The following is a 21,274-nucleotide window of genomic DNA, read 5'->3' on the forward strand; positions in this document are numbered from 1 at the left end:
TCTTCCTCCAGTCCTCAGGCACCTCTCCTGTTCCCCATAACCTTTCAAAGACGATGGAGGGTGGTCTAGCAATAACATCTGCCAGCTCTCTCAGCACTCGCGGGTGCAGCCTGTCAGGGCCCATGGACTTATGGACGTCCAGCTTGGCCAAGTGGTCTCTGACCCGGTCCTCCTCAACTGAGGGAAAATCTTCCTCTCTCCAGACCTTCCCCCTTGCCTCCAGGGTTTGGGATTCATGAGGGACAGCTTTAGCAGTGAAGACCGAAGACAAGAAGGCATTCAGTAACTCTGCCTTCTCTGTGCCTTCCACCACTAGGGCACCCGTCTCATTCATCAGTGGGTCTACATTTTCCCTAGTCTTCCTTTTTCTATTGATACACTGAAAGAATCTCTTCTTACTCTCTTTAACTGCAGTGGCCAAGCTGAGTTCTGATTGAGCTTTGGCCCTTCTAATTTTCCCCCTACATAGCTTTGTTATATCTTGGTAACCCTCATAAGTTGCCAACCCCCTTTTCCAGAGAATGTAAACTTTCCTTTTTTTCCTGAGGTCCAGCCAAAGCTCTCTATTTAGCCAGGCTGGTCGTCTTCCCCATCAGCTTGTTTTTCGAGACATGGGGATGGCCTTCTCCTATGCTTTTAAAAGCACCTGCTTGAAGTATGCCCAGCCTTCCTGGGCACCTTTGCCCTTCAAAACTGCCTCCCAAGGGACACTCTCAACCATGCTCCTAAACAGGCTACAGTCTGCCCTTCAGAAGTCCAAGGTGGCAGTTCTGCTGGCTCGCCGCCTTGCTTCACCAAGAATTGAAAATTCTATTTCGTGATCACTGTGCCCAAGACAACCTCCAACCTTTACATCCCCCACAAGACTTTCTCTGTTAACAAACAGTAGGTCCAGTAGGGCACTTCCCCTAGTTCGTTCCTTCACCAGCTGTGTTAGGAAGTTGTCTTCTACACACTCCAAGAACCTCCATGACTGTTCCCTCTCTGCTGTGTAATATTTCCAGCAGACATCCGGGAAGTTGAAGTCACCCATGAGAACAAGGGCAAGTGATCGCGAGACCTCTGCCAGCTGCTTATAGAATATTTCATCAGTTTCTACATCCTGATTGGGGTGTCTATAACAAACTCCCATCACGATGTCTGCCTTGTTGGCCTTCCCCTTAATTCTTATCCATATACACTCAACACTGTCATTCTGACTGTTAAGTTCTAGTCATTCTAAGGTCTGTCAGACAAAGGTGACTCAGTTTCACCAAAACTGCTGTTAGATGATCTTTGCTGACTGATGATTAATATTTTCACATCTAAGTCTGGATACAAAGCTAACAGTTTGAAAGAAAAGGCTTGCTACAGGCTTGCTACAGGAACACCGAAGAAAATAGTCTGCAGAGTAATAACCCAGAGATACAGTGTTCAGCCACTTTATGTCTCCAGTTTCAGAGCTTCATTAAGGTTATTTAATAACCATATTTTGATTGTAATATTGGAGAAATCTAAATGCAATGTCTGTCTTCACAGGTCCATCAAAACTGAGAGGTATCAAAGGTGAGAAGAACTGTAGTGTCACATTTGTGACCCAGTTGAGCAGGGAGGCTTCAGTGGATCGGCATATGCAACGACGCTTTTCTAGGAATGAATTAGACTCATAGCACTCTTCTATCAGTCTACATAATTTGAGGAATGCCCTGAACTTAAATAAAACTTGCATACAAGTGGTCTAATCTGTAGTCACCCACTTAGAAAAGTGAAGTAATGAATGTTATGGCTAACGTAAATCAATTAACCCATTCATCTGTGTATAATAGCTTTCCCTTACTGCATGGAACATAAATACCCCAAACAAGAATTGAGTTATTCCTTGCTGTATTGCATGAATCCCAGCAGAAGGTTATAATGATAAATGAATCACAGTTAAATGTAAGACAACACATGGGAGAATTTTGAAAGGAAAATAATACTTTGTCATCTAAAGACTTGTTTACACTAATTTTATGTTTACGCACATAATCTAGTGTTTTGCCTCTGACCGATTTTCTAAGCTTCAGATACACTCCTAAATAGACATTTGTACGCATACTGACGTTCACTCCGTTGTTTTCTGTAGAGTTGAAGAGATCAGCATGGTATTTAAAACTGATTTCCCTTTGGACTTATTGTCTTATAATTGCAAACCTCTTAAGTAAAGAGCAAAGGCTGCTCAGCTAATTTGAAACATGAGTAATATTCACACTGCCAGCTTTCATACGTAGCTTTTTAGGTTTTCCTTTTTAAACCCTGGTGAAATGCAGGAAAAATGCAAAGATTACTTTTTAATTGCTCAGATATTTTCAATGGCTGCAAAATCTTTTCAGCTCTCCATCATCCTATGAAAGAATTTTGATGGCAAAGGTCAGTATCTTCTTGGCCAAAGGGAAGATGTTGGCCTGCCTGGAGATGTTCATAAAGAGGGGAGGGTTGCGAAGAGGAGATCTGGGCTCAGAAATGGCTACCTAAAAGGACACTTAACAGACTGAACGGGCTTAGCCGTGCTTGCTCACAGAGCTTTTGCTTATGTAAATGCGTATTAAAACCCAGAGTTATAGCAAAACCAGTGAAACAACTGACTTAGAGAAGCTCTAATCTCATCTATGAATTCCTGTGTCTTTTAAAACAGAAGCAATATGATGAATTTATGCATATAGCACTATTTCCAAGCTGCTGTTCTCCAGGGGTTTACCTGAATGTAGAGCATACCTCTGTAGGTATGCTAGTGGGAAAGTCTACAGCAAGCTGCAGACCACAAAAACCATTACAGATGGTATGTAAGCCTGAGCTATAAAACTTGTTTAATCAGATATGAGCAAAATCTGCTAATTGTGCAGTTCGTTACTGAGAATGCAAATTATAATCCACATGCATCAGACATTACCAATCAGGTCTGAAAATGGGTGTGGGAATACTTTAAAGAAACTCATTATATGGATTTGATTGCATAACACACAGGTATTCTGTGTTTACAGGCTGAATAAGTGCAGCACTGAACTATGTGAAGACATCTTCAGGCTGATGTGTCAGGAACCAGAATCTGAACCAACATCCAAGCTTCATTTTTCACTTCAGAAAACAATATATTGATTTATCCTTGTTTCCTAGAAAAGCCTTTGATTAGAAATGTCAAGATAACATCAATAAAAATTATTCAAAGATATGATCACGCAATACGAAACACCTATCTTTTACTGCCAAGTACAGACAGACTGTTTCAGGTGAACACAACTCATTGCTTACAGTTCCGAAATGAGGTAAACAGCCTAAAAAAATCCCAGCGCACACAAACCGAAACGTTCCCTTTGCCTCAAATCAAGCCCTACGCAAGGCTGAGATATCAGCATGTCACTACCCACTCTTGGCAAAGGCTGTTTCAAAATGTAATACCTCCCTCATGAGAACAATAATTACCTTTACCTTCGTTTGCGAGCAAGGCTTTAATACCTCGCCTGATCTTATCTTACCAGATGAGTGATAGGCCTATCATGCTCATGAATGAAAGTCAATCATTCCCCCTTACTACTAAGATACCTCATGAGTCCTCATCTTAGGAGAACCACGCTCTTGACTGAGCCAAGCGATGAGCTGGGTGACCTGGAAAACCTGCAGAGGCTCTGTGTAGCTTCGTCATCTTTTTCCATTGAATCCATTCTGCCTGCGATGTCCAGCACAGCACGTTCAGCCTCAGCTGACTAAGGGCTACAGCCCGCTCTCAGCAGGCAAAATTTTATGAACAGTCAATTCCCAAGTTTATTCCTGCATTGTGGAACTCCTTGCAGCCCTGAATTTAAATCGGACTTCTGAAAAAGGGCGCAATGACTTGAAAATCAGTTTGACTCTTCTAGAAAGAGCAGATCAAAAGTTTCAGCGACAACCGGGTAGGAAAACAGATTTGAGGAAGGCCTGAGGTTCTCCCTGCGGAGGATCCTGTTGTCGTTATGATTGTTTTAAGTGCACTGCTATAGCATATTTACTCACTTATCATCCTGTGCGAATCTCTTGCAGGAGTGCAGACTGGCTGCACGCATTTAATATCTGCAAGTATTGACACCTGCACATTAGCAAAGGTTATCTGTGACTAATAGCTAGCACTAATAAAGGTTATCTCCTCTCCCAGGCCTCGACTGCCTAGGAAATAGAGACATGTGGGATCGCTGACTCCAATTTCTGTCTGGTTAGCGAGCCAGCTCTTCCCCTACCTGAGAAGGGTACAGGGCTGATACAGATCCACGTACTCGCTGTGCTAAAGCCGGGACAGTACAGCTCCACGGGGCTGAGGGCAGAGCCCCGGGGTGGACATGCCAGAGCCGGGCACAAGTGCCCCCTGGCCCCGGCGGCCCCTCCGCAGCATGGCAGCACCCCCAGCCTCGGCAGAACAACACACCACAACACACTCGAATATGAAAAGGAGGAGGAAAGGACAAAGGCTGACATTTCTAAGGCCAGGCTGGATGTGGCCTTGGGCAACCTGGTCTAGCGGGAGGTGGTGTCCCTGCCTATGGCAGGGGGGTTGGAACTCGATGATCTTCAAGGTCCTTTCCAACCTAAACCATTCTATGATTCTTGCATTTTGCCAAGCTGGGTTTTACTTGTGCTTTTACCAATTCAGGCATTGACCATTGCCTTATCTTTTACATACCGTGCAACGTTGAAGAACTCTGGATGGTAAGGTAGCTGGATTCGCATTTCTGTGACTCAATATCCAGGTCTCCAATTTTCAAGATCAGGCGTTTTCCCGGAGGCACTTGGATTTTCTTTTCGCAAAGAGTGTAATTTGGGTATGTCCCAGGATAGTTCTTGGACGCCAGGGTCCCGCTGTCTTGGTACATCACTGTGTGCCCACATCCATCCCCTGCAGGAGGAGAAGAAACAATAAAGAGAAATGTATTCCTCAATGAAAAATGTGTAAGAAAATGCTGACCACAAAACCACGTCTCACGCGCACTTTCACCTTTTAAAAAAGTATTTTGTAATACTCTACCTCAGTTATGCTGTTGTTTGAAAAGCGGTTATTAAAATAAATGCAGTTGTGTTTCTCTTGTAAAGCAGTAGAAAGGAGGGCTGGAAACACTCATGAATTCAGATGTATTTGACAGTCCTGTACAAACAGAGTCTCTCTGGTTTTCTGTTTTACAGCCAAACTCTACCGAAACATTACAGATGCAATTCCATGTGTAATAGGTAGGATCCTTCCTTAAATGGTTTTCTCCCAATTATCATTCCACATTCTATTTCCCTAGAAAGAGCCATCAGGGAGAGGGTGGCTGAATCATACATGAAAGCACAGACACGATTTAACTATGTACTATCGTGGACCTGACTCATCTCACTTTCCTGTTGGTTTTCTTGTTCCACTTGCACAATACAGAAAGCACAGGGCACAAGGCAAAGACAGAAGAGGGGCTTCAAAAGTGGGATGCGCACCGTGTGCAGGCTACCTCACATTAGCACGGCTGGAGAATGTAAATGCTCAAGGGGTGAGGGTAGGCACCCGCAAAGTGTTTATTCGTAGCGTTGTGTAGGAGCGAGCTTGGCTTAGGAGCCTTTCCTTGGTGGAGGCACCTGAGGAACAGCTGCAGCAGAACACATGACAACAGGAAAAGGCGCATGGAAATACATGGGGGGATGTGGGGACCAAGATGGAAAACAGGAAGCATCCACGGAGGGGAAGGAAGCAGGTATCAGATAAGAGACCCTGACTACCAAAGGAAGCAATTTTTTAGTGAACTATTTAAAAGAGTGCCAGGAAATTAAAATGTAAATATTATAAAGCTTAAGCTATTTCATTTTGCTGAATCTTCCAAATAATCGAAACTATTGCAACAGTGGAACTAGTGCCATATGTACATGCGTACAATAGGCAGTCCTCAGCTTCGGGTCAGTTAGGGCACAGGCACTCTTTACAGAAGAGTCTTGTACACTGCTACCCTTTATCACTGCAAAATTGAAACTAGTTCTAGAAGTGTTAATAAAATAAAGAATTCTACAGAGCTGGGAAATCACAATGTTCACTTTAACCATCCAGAATTTTACTTTTGGGGATATTTTGGTTAAACTGTTTTGGTCTGTTCATTTTAATTATTTTCTGAATTTCCTTCTGAAATCACAAGGAGGAACAAACTTAAGATTTGCTGAGATTATTTAAAGGTGAACAACTAGAAATGAAGTGCTGATAAAGAAATGTGCCATACGAGGGGTTGCAGGGAAAATGGCATGCTGTGCAAAGATAAGCTCCAAGCTATCAAATTTTGACTCACTACTATGTAGTTACATTGCCATTACAACCAACTCACTCAACCGCTTTTTCACAAGCAACAGCGTTTATTTTGAAGCTTTATCATCATTACTAGCATTCTTGCCTGCTATTTAATTTTGTTGCAGGTTCATGCTTGGAATAGAGGTGAATAGGAGACATAGATCCAAAATCGTATCACCATAAAACATATTTAATATGTTTTTTCAGATCTCCTTGTTCACATGCTTTAAAAAACACCCGTTGTTCAAGTTTGTTATCCAAGCTCTATTGATTTCAGAATGCATAGGAATATACTCAAGAAGAAAGGCAAACTGGCCTCTTGAGCAAAACATCTTTTTAACGGAAACTTTCTGCAGCAGGAATAAAAATACACGGAGCAATACAGTACATGAGCTGTACCCCCCAGAGGGGGGTCCAGAGAGGTCCAGGCTTGGTACAACCAGATCATTTCTAGCAGGACACAGAACAACCTTGCTGCTTGTGTGGCTGACTGCTGTGTAGTAAAAAAGAACTGCCTGTGGCCTTTATTTTAAACCACGTGTTTCTAAGTGTAAGAATTTACTTTAGCTGGGCTCATGAAAAGAAAGTAACTACGATATGCAGCTTAGTTTGCAACTTATCCTTGCTGGGAAAGAAAAGGGAAAACAAAGGGAAAAGTTACACAACCACAACAAAATGTCAGAGGTGAATTCCTTAAAATGAAAGGTCTAGCGTTCACACAGTTGTCTTCATCTCACTGGGCTGTGTTCTGGCCTGTGTCACCTCAGTACAACCCCAAGGATCCTTTGTGGTACAAAACTCTCCTCAAAAAGCTGAAAGGACATTGCTATCGTGGCAAGACCCTGACAGCTCTCCAGATCACAAAGCCTTATATTTCTTCAGAAAGTGTAGAGGCAAAACTGTGCACCGGAGACCTCAGCCTGCCATCCTCCTCTGACGAGGTTATATGAGGTATTGTTCCCAGGGAAACTCATTTTTTTAAAATCTGCCTTTGAGTCACCGTTGAAAGGTATTAGCACCAGAACATCTTTTGAGCTAAGAAAGCATAAATGCTATTTTCCACCTTTTCAGTGGTGGAGCGTAGTCATTCAAACACTCTAACTGATTGAGAGGCAAGCACAGCATCGTCCTGTACCTGTAACTTCCATCCCTTGCTGCCTCTCTTCTGCCTGCCCACCTCAAAGGAAAAGGTCATGACAAAAGCTTGTTTGCCACAAGAACCGAAGCAATGTCCAAAAAGTCAGACCTAGTCCTAGTAACCATTGCTTCTTACAGAGAAGCCTGACTGCAGCTCTAAATTTTTTTCTCAGGAAGATTACCAGAGCAAAGAAAAATCTTACACTGAAATTTGCTGGAAATTGAATCCTAGGGAAGGAGTCTGAAGGTATAGAAGAAAGGTAGAATAAAACTCAGGATCTGGTAATTCGTTCAAAGAGGCATTTAATGACTAAATGTAGTAAAAAACTTATAAATATAACCCCACTATATACCATGGGCTCAGAAATGGAGGAATTCAAAATGTATCCCTGATCACATTTTCAAATAAAAACATGAACAATACTACCATTAGTTTTGTTCTTATCATTATTTTCCACATGAAATTTTGATTTTCAGTAGAAATGTATTGGCCAAGCCTCAAATACATTGAGTTTAAAACACAACTGCTTGTCCTAATGAAAACTATGGTTTAAATACCGAATGTATTATGTCATACAGACACAGCTCTTCTGGCTGGAAATACATATATCCAACCAGCCAGTTCGACACTGGATTTCTTGCTAAGACTAAACCTTCTCTTAGTGTTACTTCTGAGAACTGCTTTGTACCACCCCATTTGGCAAACAGCTGGCAGCCTTGCCTCAGACATCCAGGTTTCATCACTTCTCGATGGACAGGAGCAAAGCAAAATATTTGAGCACAAGGTGTTCAGCAGCCAGAAAGTCTAAACAGGCTTGGATTTAATAAAATCTCTCCTCAGCACCATGCGTTACCAAAAGCACATCAAACATGCTTTGTAAACCGAGTTCCCACAGGCATTTGAATCAAGATCAAGATCGTGGTCTCTGAATTGCAGGTGCCCACCTGTTGGCCTACGCGCAGGTTGTACCAAATATCACACAGCACTGGAATTAAGGCTGTTTACCACAGATAAAAATAGTCTCCTATGGCAGACGATGGAAATAACTCCCCAAGAAGTGAGAAACACGACCGGCACCTTCTGCCACAGGAGCAGGCACACCACTTAGTTGCACCTTGCCCTCTCTCACATGGTGCTTGCCGACAACAGTGTGTGCATGTAAAACCAAACCTGCGACCCTGCCAGAAGACACCAGTGCATGTCCCTGTGGAGAGGGCAAGAGGAGGTTTGAGGTGGCTGGCAGGTAGTACCACTTCCCATCCTCAGACACATGCGTGATGGATGCGTGCGAGACAAGGTGAAGGAGCTGCGTCTGGGCTGGGTCTGACCACAGCTGCTGGCTCATGGGCAGGAGGGCCTCCTCCAGGATCTAACCTGCCCAGGAAGGACATAGGTGATAAAATCGATGCCCATGAACAAGTTCCGGCCCCACACTGTGAGGTGCCTTGGACACAGCCCCTGGCAGATAAAGTGGCTTTAGCAAAACGGTGGTGGTCCCAGAAGCAGCAGAGTTAGAGATCTCTGAAAACAATGCTGGTTCCTTGAGGTACCCTCCTGCCACTCAAAATCACCTGGCTGGGCTGACTCTCTCCTCCTGTCTCTTCCCAAGCCCAGTGCACAAGCCGAGCCGTGGCCCCTTACCCCTGCGCTCCCAGGGCTTTTCCACCCCTTGCTGACATGCACGACTGGATGTGCGCAGCGCCTTCATCCAAGCACTCAGCACATCCCCCTCTGAGTTAGGGAAGAGACTACAGTTTTCAAATAACTGCTATAAAAAGTTTCCTTGTGCTGCACCTTTCACTAAACATGTTTATACCGCCAACTACAAGACAGTTACATAGCACGATATCAAAGCGCGCTTTCAAAAGCATCGCTACAATATCCTGGCAGCAAACAGCTGCCTTTTTCATCCTTCTGATTCACCCTCACTAAGCAATTAATAACGGACTTGGACTCGCTCCAGTGCTAAATACGTGTTATACCCAGGCGTGCTCACGCGCACAGCCAGCAGCTCCCTGCCCTCTCCTACCCCCCTGCATGAGCCCCGTTGGGCACCAGCACTTCTCTCTCAGCCTCTCTGGCTACAGATTCCCGCTACCTGCTGCCCCTTGGCTGCCGATCTCTTCCCACCAGGACAAAGACCCCAATAGTAACCTTATTTCCCTCTCTGCCTCATGTCTCCCAGTTTGACATCCTTTTGGAGGCCCACCTTCACGATGGTGCTGGGGACAAGGCGTGCACCCCCTGCCCCAGCCAGAGGTCGGGGCTGAGAGCTGGCCCGGGGCTGTGGCCTGTCCTTTTTCTTTCCCGCTCCTCCTCCCCTTGAAAGGAAAGAGCAGAAAACTGAGTTTGTATACCTAAATTTTGGATTCAGCCAAAAATCAGTGTTTTCTGAAGAGCCACAGCTCCAAACAGACACAGCCGAGGCAAAGAAAACGCCACTAAGTCAAGGGTAGGGCTTTGTGAGCTCTGATGAGAAGCCCCACAAGGAAAAATGAGATTTGTCTCGTCTTCCAAGTTGCTTTCCCTGAAGTAATAACTGCAGCTTATTGAAAGATACAATAATAACTGAGTCAAGAAGGAGTTCTGCACCCATGTTTGAAAGATTTGAGTTATGCATAAGAACAGATGAGTATCTAAAAAAGCAATCAACTCTTTCCAGTCAAACCTGTGCCCTCCCTGCTCATGTGGGGTAGGAAAAAAGGCCAGGGAAAAAACAAGTTTTTTGCCAGATGCCATCCAAATCCATTGGTGTGGTGTGACAACACTTTAGGTTTTCATACAGCTACATGGACCTTCATTGGGTCACAACAACCCCATGCAGTGCTACAGACTGGGGGTGGAGTGGCTCGAAAGCTGCCCGGCAGAAAAGGACCTGGGGGTGTTGGTGGACAGCCGGCTGAGCATGAGCCAGCAGTGTGCCCAGGCAGCCAAGAAGGCCAACACCATCCTGGCCTGCATCAGGAATAGTGTGGTGAGCCGGACTAGGGAAGTAATCATCCCCCTGTACTCGGCACTGGTGAGGCCTCACCTCGAGTACTGTGTTCAGTTTTGGGCCCCTCACTACAAGAAGGACATTGAGGTGTTGGAGCGTGTCCAGAAAAGGGCTACAAAGCTGGTGAAGGGTCTGGAGGACAAACCTTATGAGGAACGACTGAGGGATCTGGGGTTGTTTAGCCTGGAGAAGAGGAGGCTGAGGGGAGACCTTATCACCCTCTACAACTACCTGAAAGGAGGTTTTAGAGAGATGGGAGCTGACCTCTTCTCCCTGGTGACAAGTGATAGGACAAGAGGAAACGGGTTCAAGTTATGTCAGGGCAGGTTTAGATTGGATATTAGGAAGCATTTTTTCACTGAAAGGGTTATTAAACATTGGAATAAGCTGCCCAGAGAGGTGGTGGATTCACCATCCCTGGAGGTGTTTAAGAAAAGGGTAGATGAGGTGCTTAGGGACATGGTTTAGAAGTGGTGGTGTTTTTATCAGGGTAGGTTAATGGTTGGACTTGATGATCTTAAAGGTCCCTTCCAACCTCACTGATTCTATGTTTCTATCACTAGCAGAATCATGCACATTACAACCATGAACGGGTTTGTACCTTCACTGCTTTCTGAGGTGATGGAGCAAAACCTAGAGTTAAGGATTCATCTCTAACCTCTCTGCTGACAAGCCTGGGCCAAGAGCATCAGCTCTTCGCTGAGCCATTATAATGGAAGAGAGAGACCACTATGCGACTGGGACCTAACCTGGTCACTTCTCCAGAGAACGATGAAGATGTCAGACCTCTTTGCTTTTCCTGGCAATGACCACACGTTTGGGGATTTCACAAACCACCGATTTCAGGACAGATGCCGTTTACACCAGCTGAGCAGCTGGCTGAGCCCTGCATATAAGAAGTACATAAATCCAGAGCAATTTTTCAGAAGTCCAGCTTTACATTCTTCACCGTACTTTGTGGAGACCACAAAAACTATTCTCAAATAATGAAAGAAACCACTGAAAATTAAGGCAAATGTATGATCATCTGAAAAAAACAGTGACTGCAATCTTCCATGGTCTTTAAATTAGTATTAATGTATTTTCAAGGTCCCCCACTTTGCAGTACGCCCTACTGCAAAAGTAAAAATAAATAGTGTGTAAACTATTTCTTTGATTTGCATTTTAATTTCTTTGACTCCATTAGGTTCCCAGGAAACATTTTATCCCCTTTGCTGCAGCAGTTCCTCAGGACAGGCATTTTGCTGCCCAAATTAACCAAGCAGTGGCTGGGAGGAGGGCCGAGAGCAGGCAGGGAAGGTAGAACAGCAGAAGAAACAAAGGAACATTGTGGAGTGCCGATTTCATTGCCCAAATTATTTACTTACCAACTTCAAAGGGATGCAAAACGAGAAGGAGGTCAAACAAACCACAGCATGTTTTTCCCTCCTCTTCACACACATTATTTACTGTAATGTCTCTCTTAAAGCAGGAATGAGAAAGCAGCAAATGATCTCCAACTGGTTCCACAGTGGTTCCATAAATCACAAATTCCCACCACATGCCCAGCTGCAATCACCCCTCTGCCATTTGGGCTGCAGCTGGGGGCTGGTTTTCCTCCCTGTTGCCAGCCTCAGGAGATGCCCTGCCTCAAACATCTAAGAACTTATTTTGGTAACCAGTTGGATGGCCATCATCAAGTATAGAAAAAAAAATCCCTGACAACCATTCTAAGTGCCTTATCTAGCAAAGTAGATTACAACCATACTCCCATTTTTCAAAGTTAAACAGTTTTTTTAGTAATAGGAAGCCCAGCCATATCTCAGTAGGCAGGAAAATCTTTACAGCTGTGCTGATCTAGATGGCAGCGACCACCGGATTGCCACAACCAACCTGGGCAGCCTTTACTAGCCCAGAAACATCTCATCTTTGCCAAAGTTTGCAAAGACAAAAACCTAGCGCGACCTGAGATTTTGTTTATTTAGCTGCTAAAATGTCAAAAGAAAGCAGAAATCTCCTTATGAGCAACTTCTTCCATCAACATGAAGCCATGTTCCCCTAAAGGGGGAACTTTACGCTTAGCATTCAGGTTTGCAACCTTAACAAGTAGTAGAGCAAGTCTTACTTAAACTAACACAGATGTGAACCAGAAACTCACACACTGGTTCTCTTCCAGTTTCACTGTATCCATAAAGACTTCATTAATTTTGCTGCTTAATCAAATAACTTTCTGGAGGGCAACCATCTCATCTGCATACACATCTTAGGGACTTGTGTCAGGATGAAGCCTAACACTACCTGGCTACATTCACACGAGACCTCAGTGACAAGACAATTCAGATTACTGTAGAAATCACCTGTAGAAAGGAGAGAATGGCATCTACATTCTGGTAGTCCCTTTCCTATGAATTATTTATAAAGACACAGGGTTAAGAAGTTGCTGCGTTCTGTAAAGATCCTGCAATACAAGGGACAAGTTTTACACAAAAATGTAAATAGCACCACATAGTTTTCTTGGTTTGCTTCTATTAAATACGCAAATAGTAGCAAACTAGGTTTGCCTTTGCTTTTCAGGATCACTATCTGGTTCCATCTGTGAAAGACAGACAGTACCAGAGTACATGTCAAAAATAAGTATGTTTTAGTCACTGCTTCCAGGACTTCAGCAGTATACCCAAATGTAGTCCTCCAAAGAAACGAGTTTCAGCACTGGAATCTGCTTTTCAAGCACTCTAAATACAGCACTCTCGAGCTTGTGGGTGTGAGAAAACTTCTATGCCTTTTCAATGCTGCAACAAAAGAGATTTGTAATTTTTAATTTATTTATTTATTCCCTGCATAGCTGCATTCAGTATTTGTCAACGCTTTTCTTTTATGGATGTGGCATATTGCTGTGATCGACCACCTCAACATTTTACTCGCTTGTTTTTGGAAACAGAAATGAGAACAGAGCTACACATTTAAGGACATTTCAGAGTAATCTTAAGCACAGGGTCCCCTTTTTGCAAAAGGAAAGCTGAGTTTTTGTTTTCCAACAAATACCTGCCTACTTTAAGATACACATCCACATTACGCACCTCAAGTGCAGAGGTGCTGAGAAGGCACTGAGGAGTTCGCTGCCCAAGGACTTGAAACTGCACGCTCAGGAGGAACCTTGAAGGACTGTAAATAAATGGGAAGGTGGTTGTGTTTCTCCACCTGCCACCCACATAGAGTAACTCAGGACCCTGCTGAAGCTTCAGTGCTGTAAAGGCCATGGGGAGCAAATATCCCACAGGTGGGGGTTTCTTCCCTGTGCCTCTGCCTACAGCATCCCAGCAATGTGGCAGGGACGCGGGGCCACAGAGGGAGAATGAGCCCCCTCCCATCCCATACTGGGCTTTCCCTGGGCTGGGGGGGACATCATGCCATTAGGGCATATCTTCTGGTTCTGCTGATCCAGGGCAAACATGCAGCTGGATTTCTATTAAGGGCTTTTCAGGCAAAGTAGAAAATGCTAATCTTAACTGAGAGACATAGCATATATATGCAAATTGTTTGCTCTACTTTCTCCATCTGTTTTTTTCCCAGGTTTTTCCCTTTGCTATGCTTTACTGGAGATTAACTTACAGTATATAGCACCGAATTTGGACTGTGTGGGAAACATATGCTGCAAGCTCAGGGCCAGACTCGAATATTGGGTTGCACAGGAATATTCACAGCAGTGCTAAGGACTGACAAACCCACAGGGACAGGAAATTCAGAGACATCAGGGTGAGGAGAGGCTGAAGCAGAGCTGTTCCAGTTACAGTAGCAGGTGGGAAGGCAAGATTTCAAAACAACTTTAATTTGGGTAAGAGGAAATGGCTGAACATGATAGAATGAAACCACCATCCCCCTTTTTTTAATATGTCGTTCCCTTGTTAGTGTGATACAAGTCAGGCAAGATTGACAGTTATCAATGATTAAGGGTGGTCTCTTTTCTTGAAATCTCTTTTCTTGAAATCAAACCGGTCCTGGCTTCCTTGAAAAAAATCACACATTTACCTTTTTTTGCCTGTATGCCTAGATGGAATATTTGACTTGTTAGTAAGAAAGGACAACAGTAAGCACACCACTTTCCTCAAAGCAAATTATGCAAACCCCCCATTATCCCCAAGGTACAAATGAACAAATATCTCAAGAGAAAACTAATTGGTTTGTGACAGAAACAATAATTGACATTTATTAGGAAGACGCAATTTTCTGTTTTGCCTTTTGACTTGGTCAACCTAACTTCTAGGAAACTAGCTATTTCCTCCACGGTTATTGCAATCTAACAAGTGGTTACTTACAACTCCAGCAGAAATGGAAGCAAAACCTAACTAAACTAAGATGAAGATACAGTCAAAGAGCTACATCAGGCTCCTGACCTGGACTATGGAGAGCAAGAAATGCCTTTTTTCGGTATTCTGTGACTAGCCTGCCTGGTATTCCTTGTCAAGGTATTAACCAGAACAGTATACTCGGAGGCTCTGGAAACCAGGAAATTTTGTGATCTCTATGGTTCATTGTTGTTACATACAGTTGCTGTGAAAGATATTTGAAATTAAAAAAATAGAAAGGAAAACAGCAACACCATTACTTAAGTACGATACTGTTGTGGTACTGTATATGATCCACAGCATCATTTCTGTGTCTTCTGTGACACATTAATGAGACTGCATAAAAGGTGTTTGCAAATGGATGTGAAAAATAGCAAAGAGAATGTTTCATGCCACCCTCTGTACACCACTTATACTGAAATGCCATAATTTCATTTTATTTGACTGGATTTTTTGATTAGCAGTAGTATCAAACAACCATGTTCTCAAGTTTTGAAACGTGGTACCGCAGAAAGGTCTGAACAGTTTTTCTACTCATCTCAAAGGTGAATACCTCAGCGTAACTGGTCAATTTATTTTGATACAATAGTATTTTGCTTCCCACCTAAAGAACACAGGGACTGAATTTCATCTAAAAAAGTATAGGAAACTCATTTTCAAAACACAAGCATTAGCATTTGTTAAAAATTGGTGTGTTCTCTGATATCTGTTTTAAGGACCACAAGTTTAACTATGCCTCTTCTGTCTGTGACAAAATACAATAGATCAGCAAATGCTGACTCCTTGGGTTTGAAAATGTTAACACTTACGACCACCCGAGTGCTCACCGCATGTGGCACAAAACTTCATATTACAGCTTATCTATTGAAATTCTGTTTTAAAGCCTCCAGCTCTGTGGCTCCCAGGCATTTCAACTTCAATTCCCCTGTACCATGCTGACACAAGAAACATGGAATAATACAAAGCCCTGGCTTCAGGAGCAGCTGAGACAACAGGGAGGGCAACAGCTCCAGTGTTAGCCATGGACCTTGCTGCCAAAGTCTCCCAGTCGAGGGGGACCCACAGGATCCTTGAATTTATTCTACAGGTTAAAAAATATTTTTTCATACCTGGAGGACAAAATGGATTTTTTTTTTTTTTTTTTTTTTTTTTTTTTTTTTTTTACAAATGAAGCATATTGACTTTGACTATTAAGTCAAAGCAACCCACCAACATAGAACCGGTGTGGCACCAGAGGAAAACAAAAGTAGTTTGGGGCAGAAGCCACACATCTCCCTCCTGTGCAGTTACCACAGCTGCAACAACAAGGCTCAGACACGTAACAAAGCCATTCTGTTTGGATGAGTGAAGAAATCCACCTATGTTTCCAGTGTTTTGAGGTCTCTCCTACTACACCATGAAGAAAAGTTTTGTTTGATTTCCGACAGGACACACAGGCCTTTGTATATAGCATGAGGGACCGCATTCAGAATTCCCCATGTGTTTTTGTAATTTGAAATAAAACAAATAAACACAATTTTTATTCAGTAGACATGAACATCTGGAAGATGACATCAACATGACTTCAACTTTAATGTCAAAGCATTAGACTGAAATCCAATATCGTTGAACAATTTGTGGTAGAAGTGCCAGAAACTTGAACATCGCAGATTAAAGCTGTGATGGAAACAAGGTTTCTGCAGCAGCTGAGGGAAGAAACATTTTAGAGCCTTACTAAATGTCTGATGAACATTATTGTAATTACAGTAGCAGCTTGAGCCTAAATGTGTGATACTAAACATCAAAATGAAGATCCTGGTCTCGTAGGAGGCCTTGGGTCTGGGTTTCTAGCCTTGCCCTGCTCAGCTTTCCCTATTTATTCTCCCACCCCTCTTCATGGAGCTTGAAAACACCTTTAATGAAGCTCTTTGGAGATCATAGAATAGTTTGGGTTGGGAGAGACCTTTAAAGGTCATCTAGTCCAACCGCCCTGCAATACGAAGGGACATCTTCAACTAGATCAGGTTGCTCAGTCCCGTCCAACCTGACCTTGAATGTTTCCAGGGATGGGGCATCTACAACCTCTCTGGGCAACCCATTCCAGTGTTTCACCACCCTCAGAGTAAAGAATTTCTTCCTTATATCTAGTCTAGAACTACCCTCTTTTAGTTTAAAACCATTACCCCTTGTCCTGTTGCAAGAGGCCCTGCTAAAAAGTTTGTCCCCATCTTTTCTGTAGGCCCCCTTTAAGTACTGAAAGGCTGCAATAACGTCTCCCTGGAGCCTTCTCCAGGCTGAACAACCCCAATTCTCTCAGCCTGTCCTTGTAGGGGAGATACTCCATCCTTCTGATCATTTTAGTGGTCCTCCTCCAGACCTGCTCCAACAGGTCCAAAGATGGTCAAAGAGAACATGACCTGGGCACACTCGTCCTTCTCTCTGCTGGAGCAGAGGAGCAGCATGGAGCTGCTGCACAGGCAGCTGCTGCCACCAGACAGCAACCCTGTCCCAACAGGGAAATGGAAATAATGAGTAAGGATGTACTGGGACTGGAAATCCTGCTCAGGGAGGATGAGAAAGTCCCACCACCACCAAACTAAGCCTTCACGTCTTGGAAGGAAACTCCCAAGAGGCAGGTCCTGGCTCTGTTGAGAGAAGAGACAGGAGAGAGGGAATGAAAGACCAAAGTGTTTCCTCCTCATAACACTCTCAGCTCCCAGGCCTAATTATGCAGGATCAACAATCCTAACCATAACCACTGGCAGCATTTCTATGTGCAAGCATCCAGCCAACCTCAAAAATGTGTCCTTAGCACTCACACAATTTTCACAGACAAAAATCAGTTTAATTAGACAGTTCATAATTTATTCTGAAAGCAAAAATCAAGATACCTGTATACTCTTAAAACTAGTCAAACCACTATCCTGTTTTATTTAAACATCACTAGTAGATTGTCCCAGTTGGAAGTTTCCTACTCCCAGCTGTAAAGCTAATTGAACCTTTTGGGGAAGTTGTGTGCTCATTCTTATGCATTGCTATTAACATTTTTTTTATTGCAGATAGTTGGGCTCCAGCACCATTCCACTGAATCCAGTCAGAAAGATTTTATTTTGATTTTGTCTGGCTTGTTTTATTCTTAGCAGATGGCACAAACCCATGTGTTGATGAGTACATGCCACAGGAGAGTATCCGATACGATAGAGCCATCCTCAAACTACAGCAATGTCTATGCTGAGGACTTCAGTGCCCACCACCACTCAGGACCACACTTCTTGGTGTGGTGAGTTAGCTCCAATAGGCTTTCAAAACTGTACTGCTTCTGGTACCTAAAAAGGCTTCAAGAAAGTACCTCGGGCATCTCTATACAGTAGCATAAGCATCCTCAGCGTTTTTCAAACTAATTTTCACTGTGCCACACATGTAGCTCAATTGGACCAAAGGTGACACAGTTTTGATAAATATAAATTAATGTATTTTTGCATATGCAAATCATCAAGTAATTTGCATGAAATATGATTCAACAGCCAAGCACGTTATGTGCATGGGCAGGTAACAACTTTCCCAAGGCATCTTTTTCTCTCTTCTCTGCCAGTAGACTCCCAGTGGCCTCCCTCGTCTCTGATTTTGTTTGAAATCTGTCCCCCGATAACCTAAAGAGAAGTACATATAAAGGGCTTAGAGCTATTTATAGCAAAGTCTGTGTGACTGAAAACATTGCAGTTTTCATGCGGTGGGTACACGCACTGCTTATGAACTGCAACCGGAAAACTGTTGCCTCCCTCTTTAGCAATTCTAGTCAGCATTCACAAGGCGAGATAGAGGGAGCCAAGGAAGGAAGCAGACATAAGGACAAAATGCAAACAAACTGAAAATTTACCAATCACTTATATTCAGAAACTGGAGAGGGGTGGGTACAATAAAGATTCATCGCTATCTGCATTTCAAACTGCTGGAAATGGGCATGCAAAGTGGATTAGCACGATCACACCAATATTCTTCAGTATGGGTTTTGTACAAGCCCCTGAGAACAGGCATAATCTCTCATAATTACTGCATGTGCTGTTGTCACATTAAATAACAGCCTTGCCTCAAAATGTTTAAAAGTCTACTGCCCATCAATTCTTCCAACTGGGCACTGGGTGCAACTGTCAACAGAGCCAGACGTACTGCAAGCAAAGTTCACGTCCGGATGCTGATCTGCAAATCCTACATGAACTAGTTTCGCTGCTGTGCTTTATATCAAGTGAAAATAAATGAGTTACAGCAAGAGCAATGACTTAAATCTTATTCTTAATAGAGTAAAATCCCTCTTCTTATTATGCTGTCCTACAACCAACCAACACTCGGGTCAGTTTTAAGTCCTACTGGCCAGAAATGTAACAGAAGACGACTCAAAACTTTGAAAGACTCAGATTCAACTCTGATTTAGATACCTGCTGCCCACAATTACATGGTTCAAGGTCTTGCTCAATGACACCAGAAGTAAAACCAGAAGATGGTGAAAGGCAAAGATAACGTGTTCAGGTTTGCCTCCCTTTCTGCCTTGGGTTTAAACCACTGGAAGGAGATTTTGAGAAGAGATATCAGGTCAGGCACAGCTGCGTGAGGTTGGCAGGCAGGGAACAAGGTATATTTTGTAGTTGTCAGCAAAGAACTGACAACAGAAAACAATACAAGAGGTTAAGATCAGCGCACAGCAAAATAAAAAGGGAAAAGAACCACCTTTTATTAGAAATCCCAAGGCTATTTATTACTCATGCACAGTCACAGATGTGATATTTGTCCCCAGGTGAGACCTACTAAGCTTATAAATATGTTTTAATTAAAAGCAGTTCCCTAAACGCTCTGCCTTTCCTATCTTCATTCTATGAACAACAAAATTTCAAGTTTCATAGGTGTCCTCAGACAACAAACACATTTAATACATTTACAAGAGCAGAAAAAGAGCTGATGCCTGGGCTCTGCTCAGTCACGCTCAGATACGAGCCGTGCTGTGAAGTAACCAAGCCACAGTGAAAAAAGAGGCTTTTCCTTAATTTAAAACTTAAGTAAGAGAACAGAGGCTATAACAGCAGCTTCATCCTTGTTCTGTAACATCCCTTAGGAAAAACTGAAGACAAGGGTGAACTGGTCATGGAAAAAAAGCAGGCTGCACAGGCAGCTCAAGAGAAGCCAGAAAAATGTACTACTTTTTTTTTTTTTTAAATGAGTATTTTTAAATCAATATATTTAAAACAGTGCCTCTTACTTCAAACCAGCTGGTGGGAGACACCAGTGGTGACAAGATACAGAATTAGCTGAAACTCAAGCCTGATTCACTCTGGCACTTCTCATGCTCCATTCAACTTTGAAATCAAGTCAAGAAGCTTGTGTAACAGGAAGTTTGTATCCACTTACCCTTATCTCCTTTCTCCACTGGTGTGACTTTAAGACACTTAGCCCCTAATTTATAGGGTAATATCAATAAACAAACAAACAGAATAACCACCCCCTGAGGAGAAAGGAAGGAAAGGGGTCAAAATCAAAAGGGGTCGGCTTCCTAGACACACTATTGTGTAAATTTGAATTTGGTCCAAAGAGAACCAGGTAAAATATTCATTTGTGTTTCCATGATGGTTGCATGATGGTTGATGGTAGAGACATTTTGAACATAAATACAAACATAAGTGCCTTTACCAATTAATTGGGGAACACAGACAAGGCATAGGATTTGTATGGCACTGCGTAGTAGGCACTGCATAGTGTCCTGTATGCACTAAAGCCTCCAGAAATCCCAGCAAACTTAACTATTTCTAACTGACTCTCCAAATCACCTTCTCCTTGATGTCAACACATGCGAGACAAGTATTGGTGAAAGAGGAAACAAACAAAACCAAAACACTGATGAAAAGAGGGGATGGGGATTTTTTTTTTTTTTCCTGTATACATGTTTCTTGGAGCATATCCAGTTGGAGTCCCAAAATGGGAAAACATATTGAGGACAGAACAGCAAAGCTTCAAGGGAAAAATGCTACTGCATGAAGCCAACAAGTGGAAAAGCGACACAACTCATACCAAATTTTGCCTTCTGTGGAGATCTGTATCGGGAATCTCCGGTAATAAGAAGTTACAGGAGAAACAGGTATAAATCAGACAAAGTACTTTGTACCACTGCTTGGGTGCAATACTAATGCACAGCACTGAGTTCTGGAATTAATGTTCCAACTTGGCTGCAAATATGGGGACTATTAATTTATCTGAATGTATTGTCAGGTTCATTAGGATGCTTCATTTCCAGTGTTAACTATTTTACCAGTAGCTGTCAGCAAACTCTTCTACGACGGCTGCATCAAGCCAGCCACGCAATGCCACAGCCATAAGGTCGCAACTCCTCAGTAGAAGTCAGCTGCGCTTGTAATTTACACCAGGAAGCTTAACCGTGAGCCACATAAAAACACAAGAGTAAAGAGAACAGTACCCGGGCCCCCATTTTAACAAACCGCTAAAGCTCTTTATCACAAAAGAACTTACAAGATCCCCATTGAGATGCCTACGAAACTTTGTCCCGGCACGAGTAA

General features: G+C 43.1%; 1 protein-coding gene across 1 annotated transcript in view; it reads right to left on the reverse strand.

Annotated features, from left to right (window-relative positions):
- LOC309670546 (discoidin, CUB and LCCL domain-containing protein 1-like) overlaps positions 1 to 21,274 on the reverse strand; it is a gene marked incomplete at its 3' end in the record, with an annotated part of 162,460 nt that overhangs the window by 28,454 nt on the left and 112,732 nt on the right. The window contains exon 3 of the mRNA XM_082481542.1: positions 4,667 to 4,879. Coding sequence (XP_082337668.1) covers positions 4,667 to 4,879 — 213 coding nt within the window. The remainder of the gene's footprint in view (positions 1 to 4,666; positions 4,880 to 21,274) is intronic.

The sequence above is a fragment of the Vanellus vanellus genome, assembly GCF_965231255.1.
Source record: "Vanellus vanellus genome assembly, chromosome: 3".
Classification (NCBI taxonomy): domain Eukaryota; kingdom Metazoa; phylum Chordata; class Aves; order Charadriiformes; family Charadriidae; genus Vanellus; species Vanellus vanellus.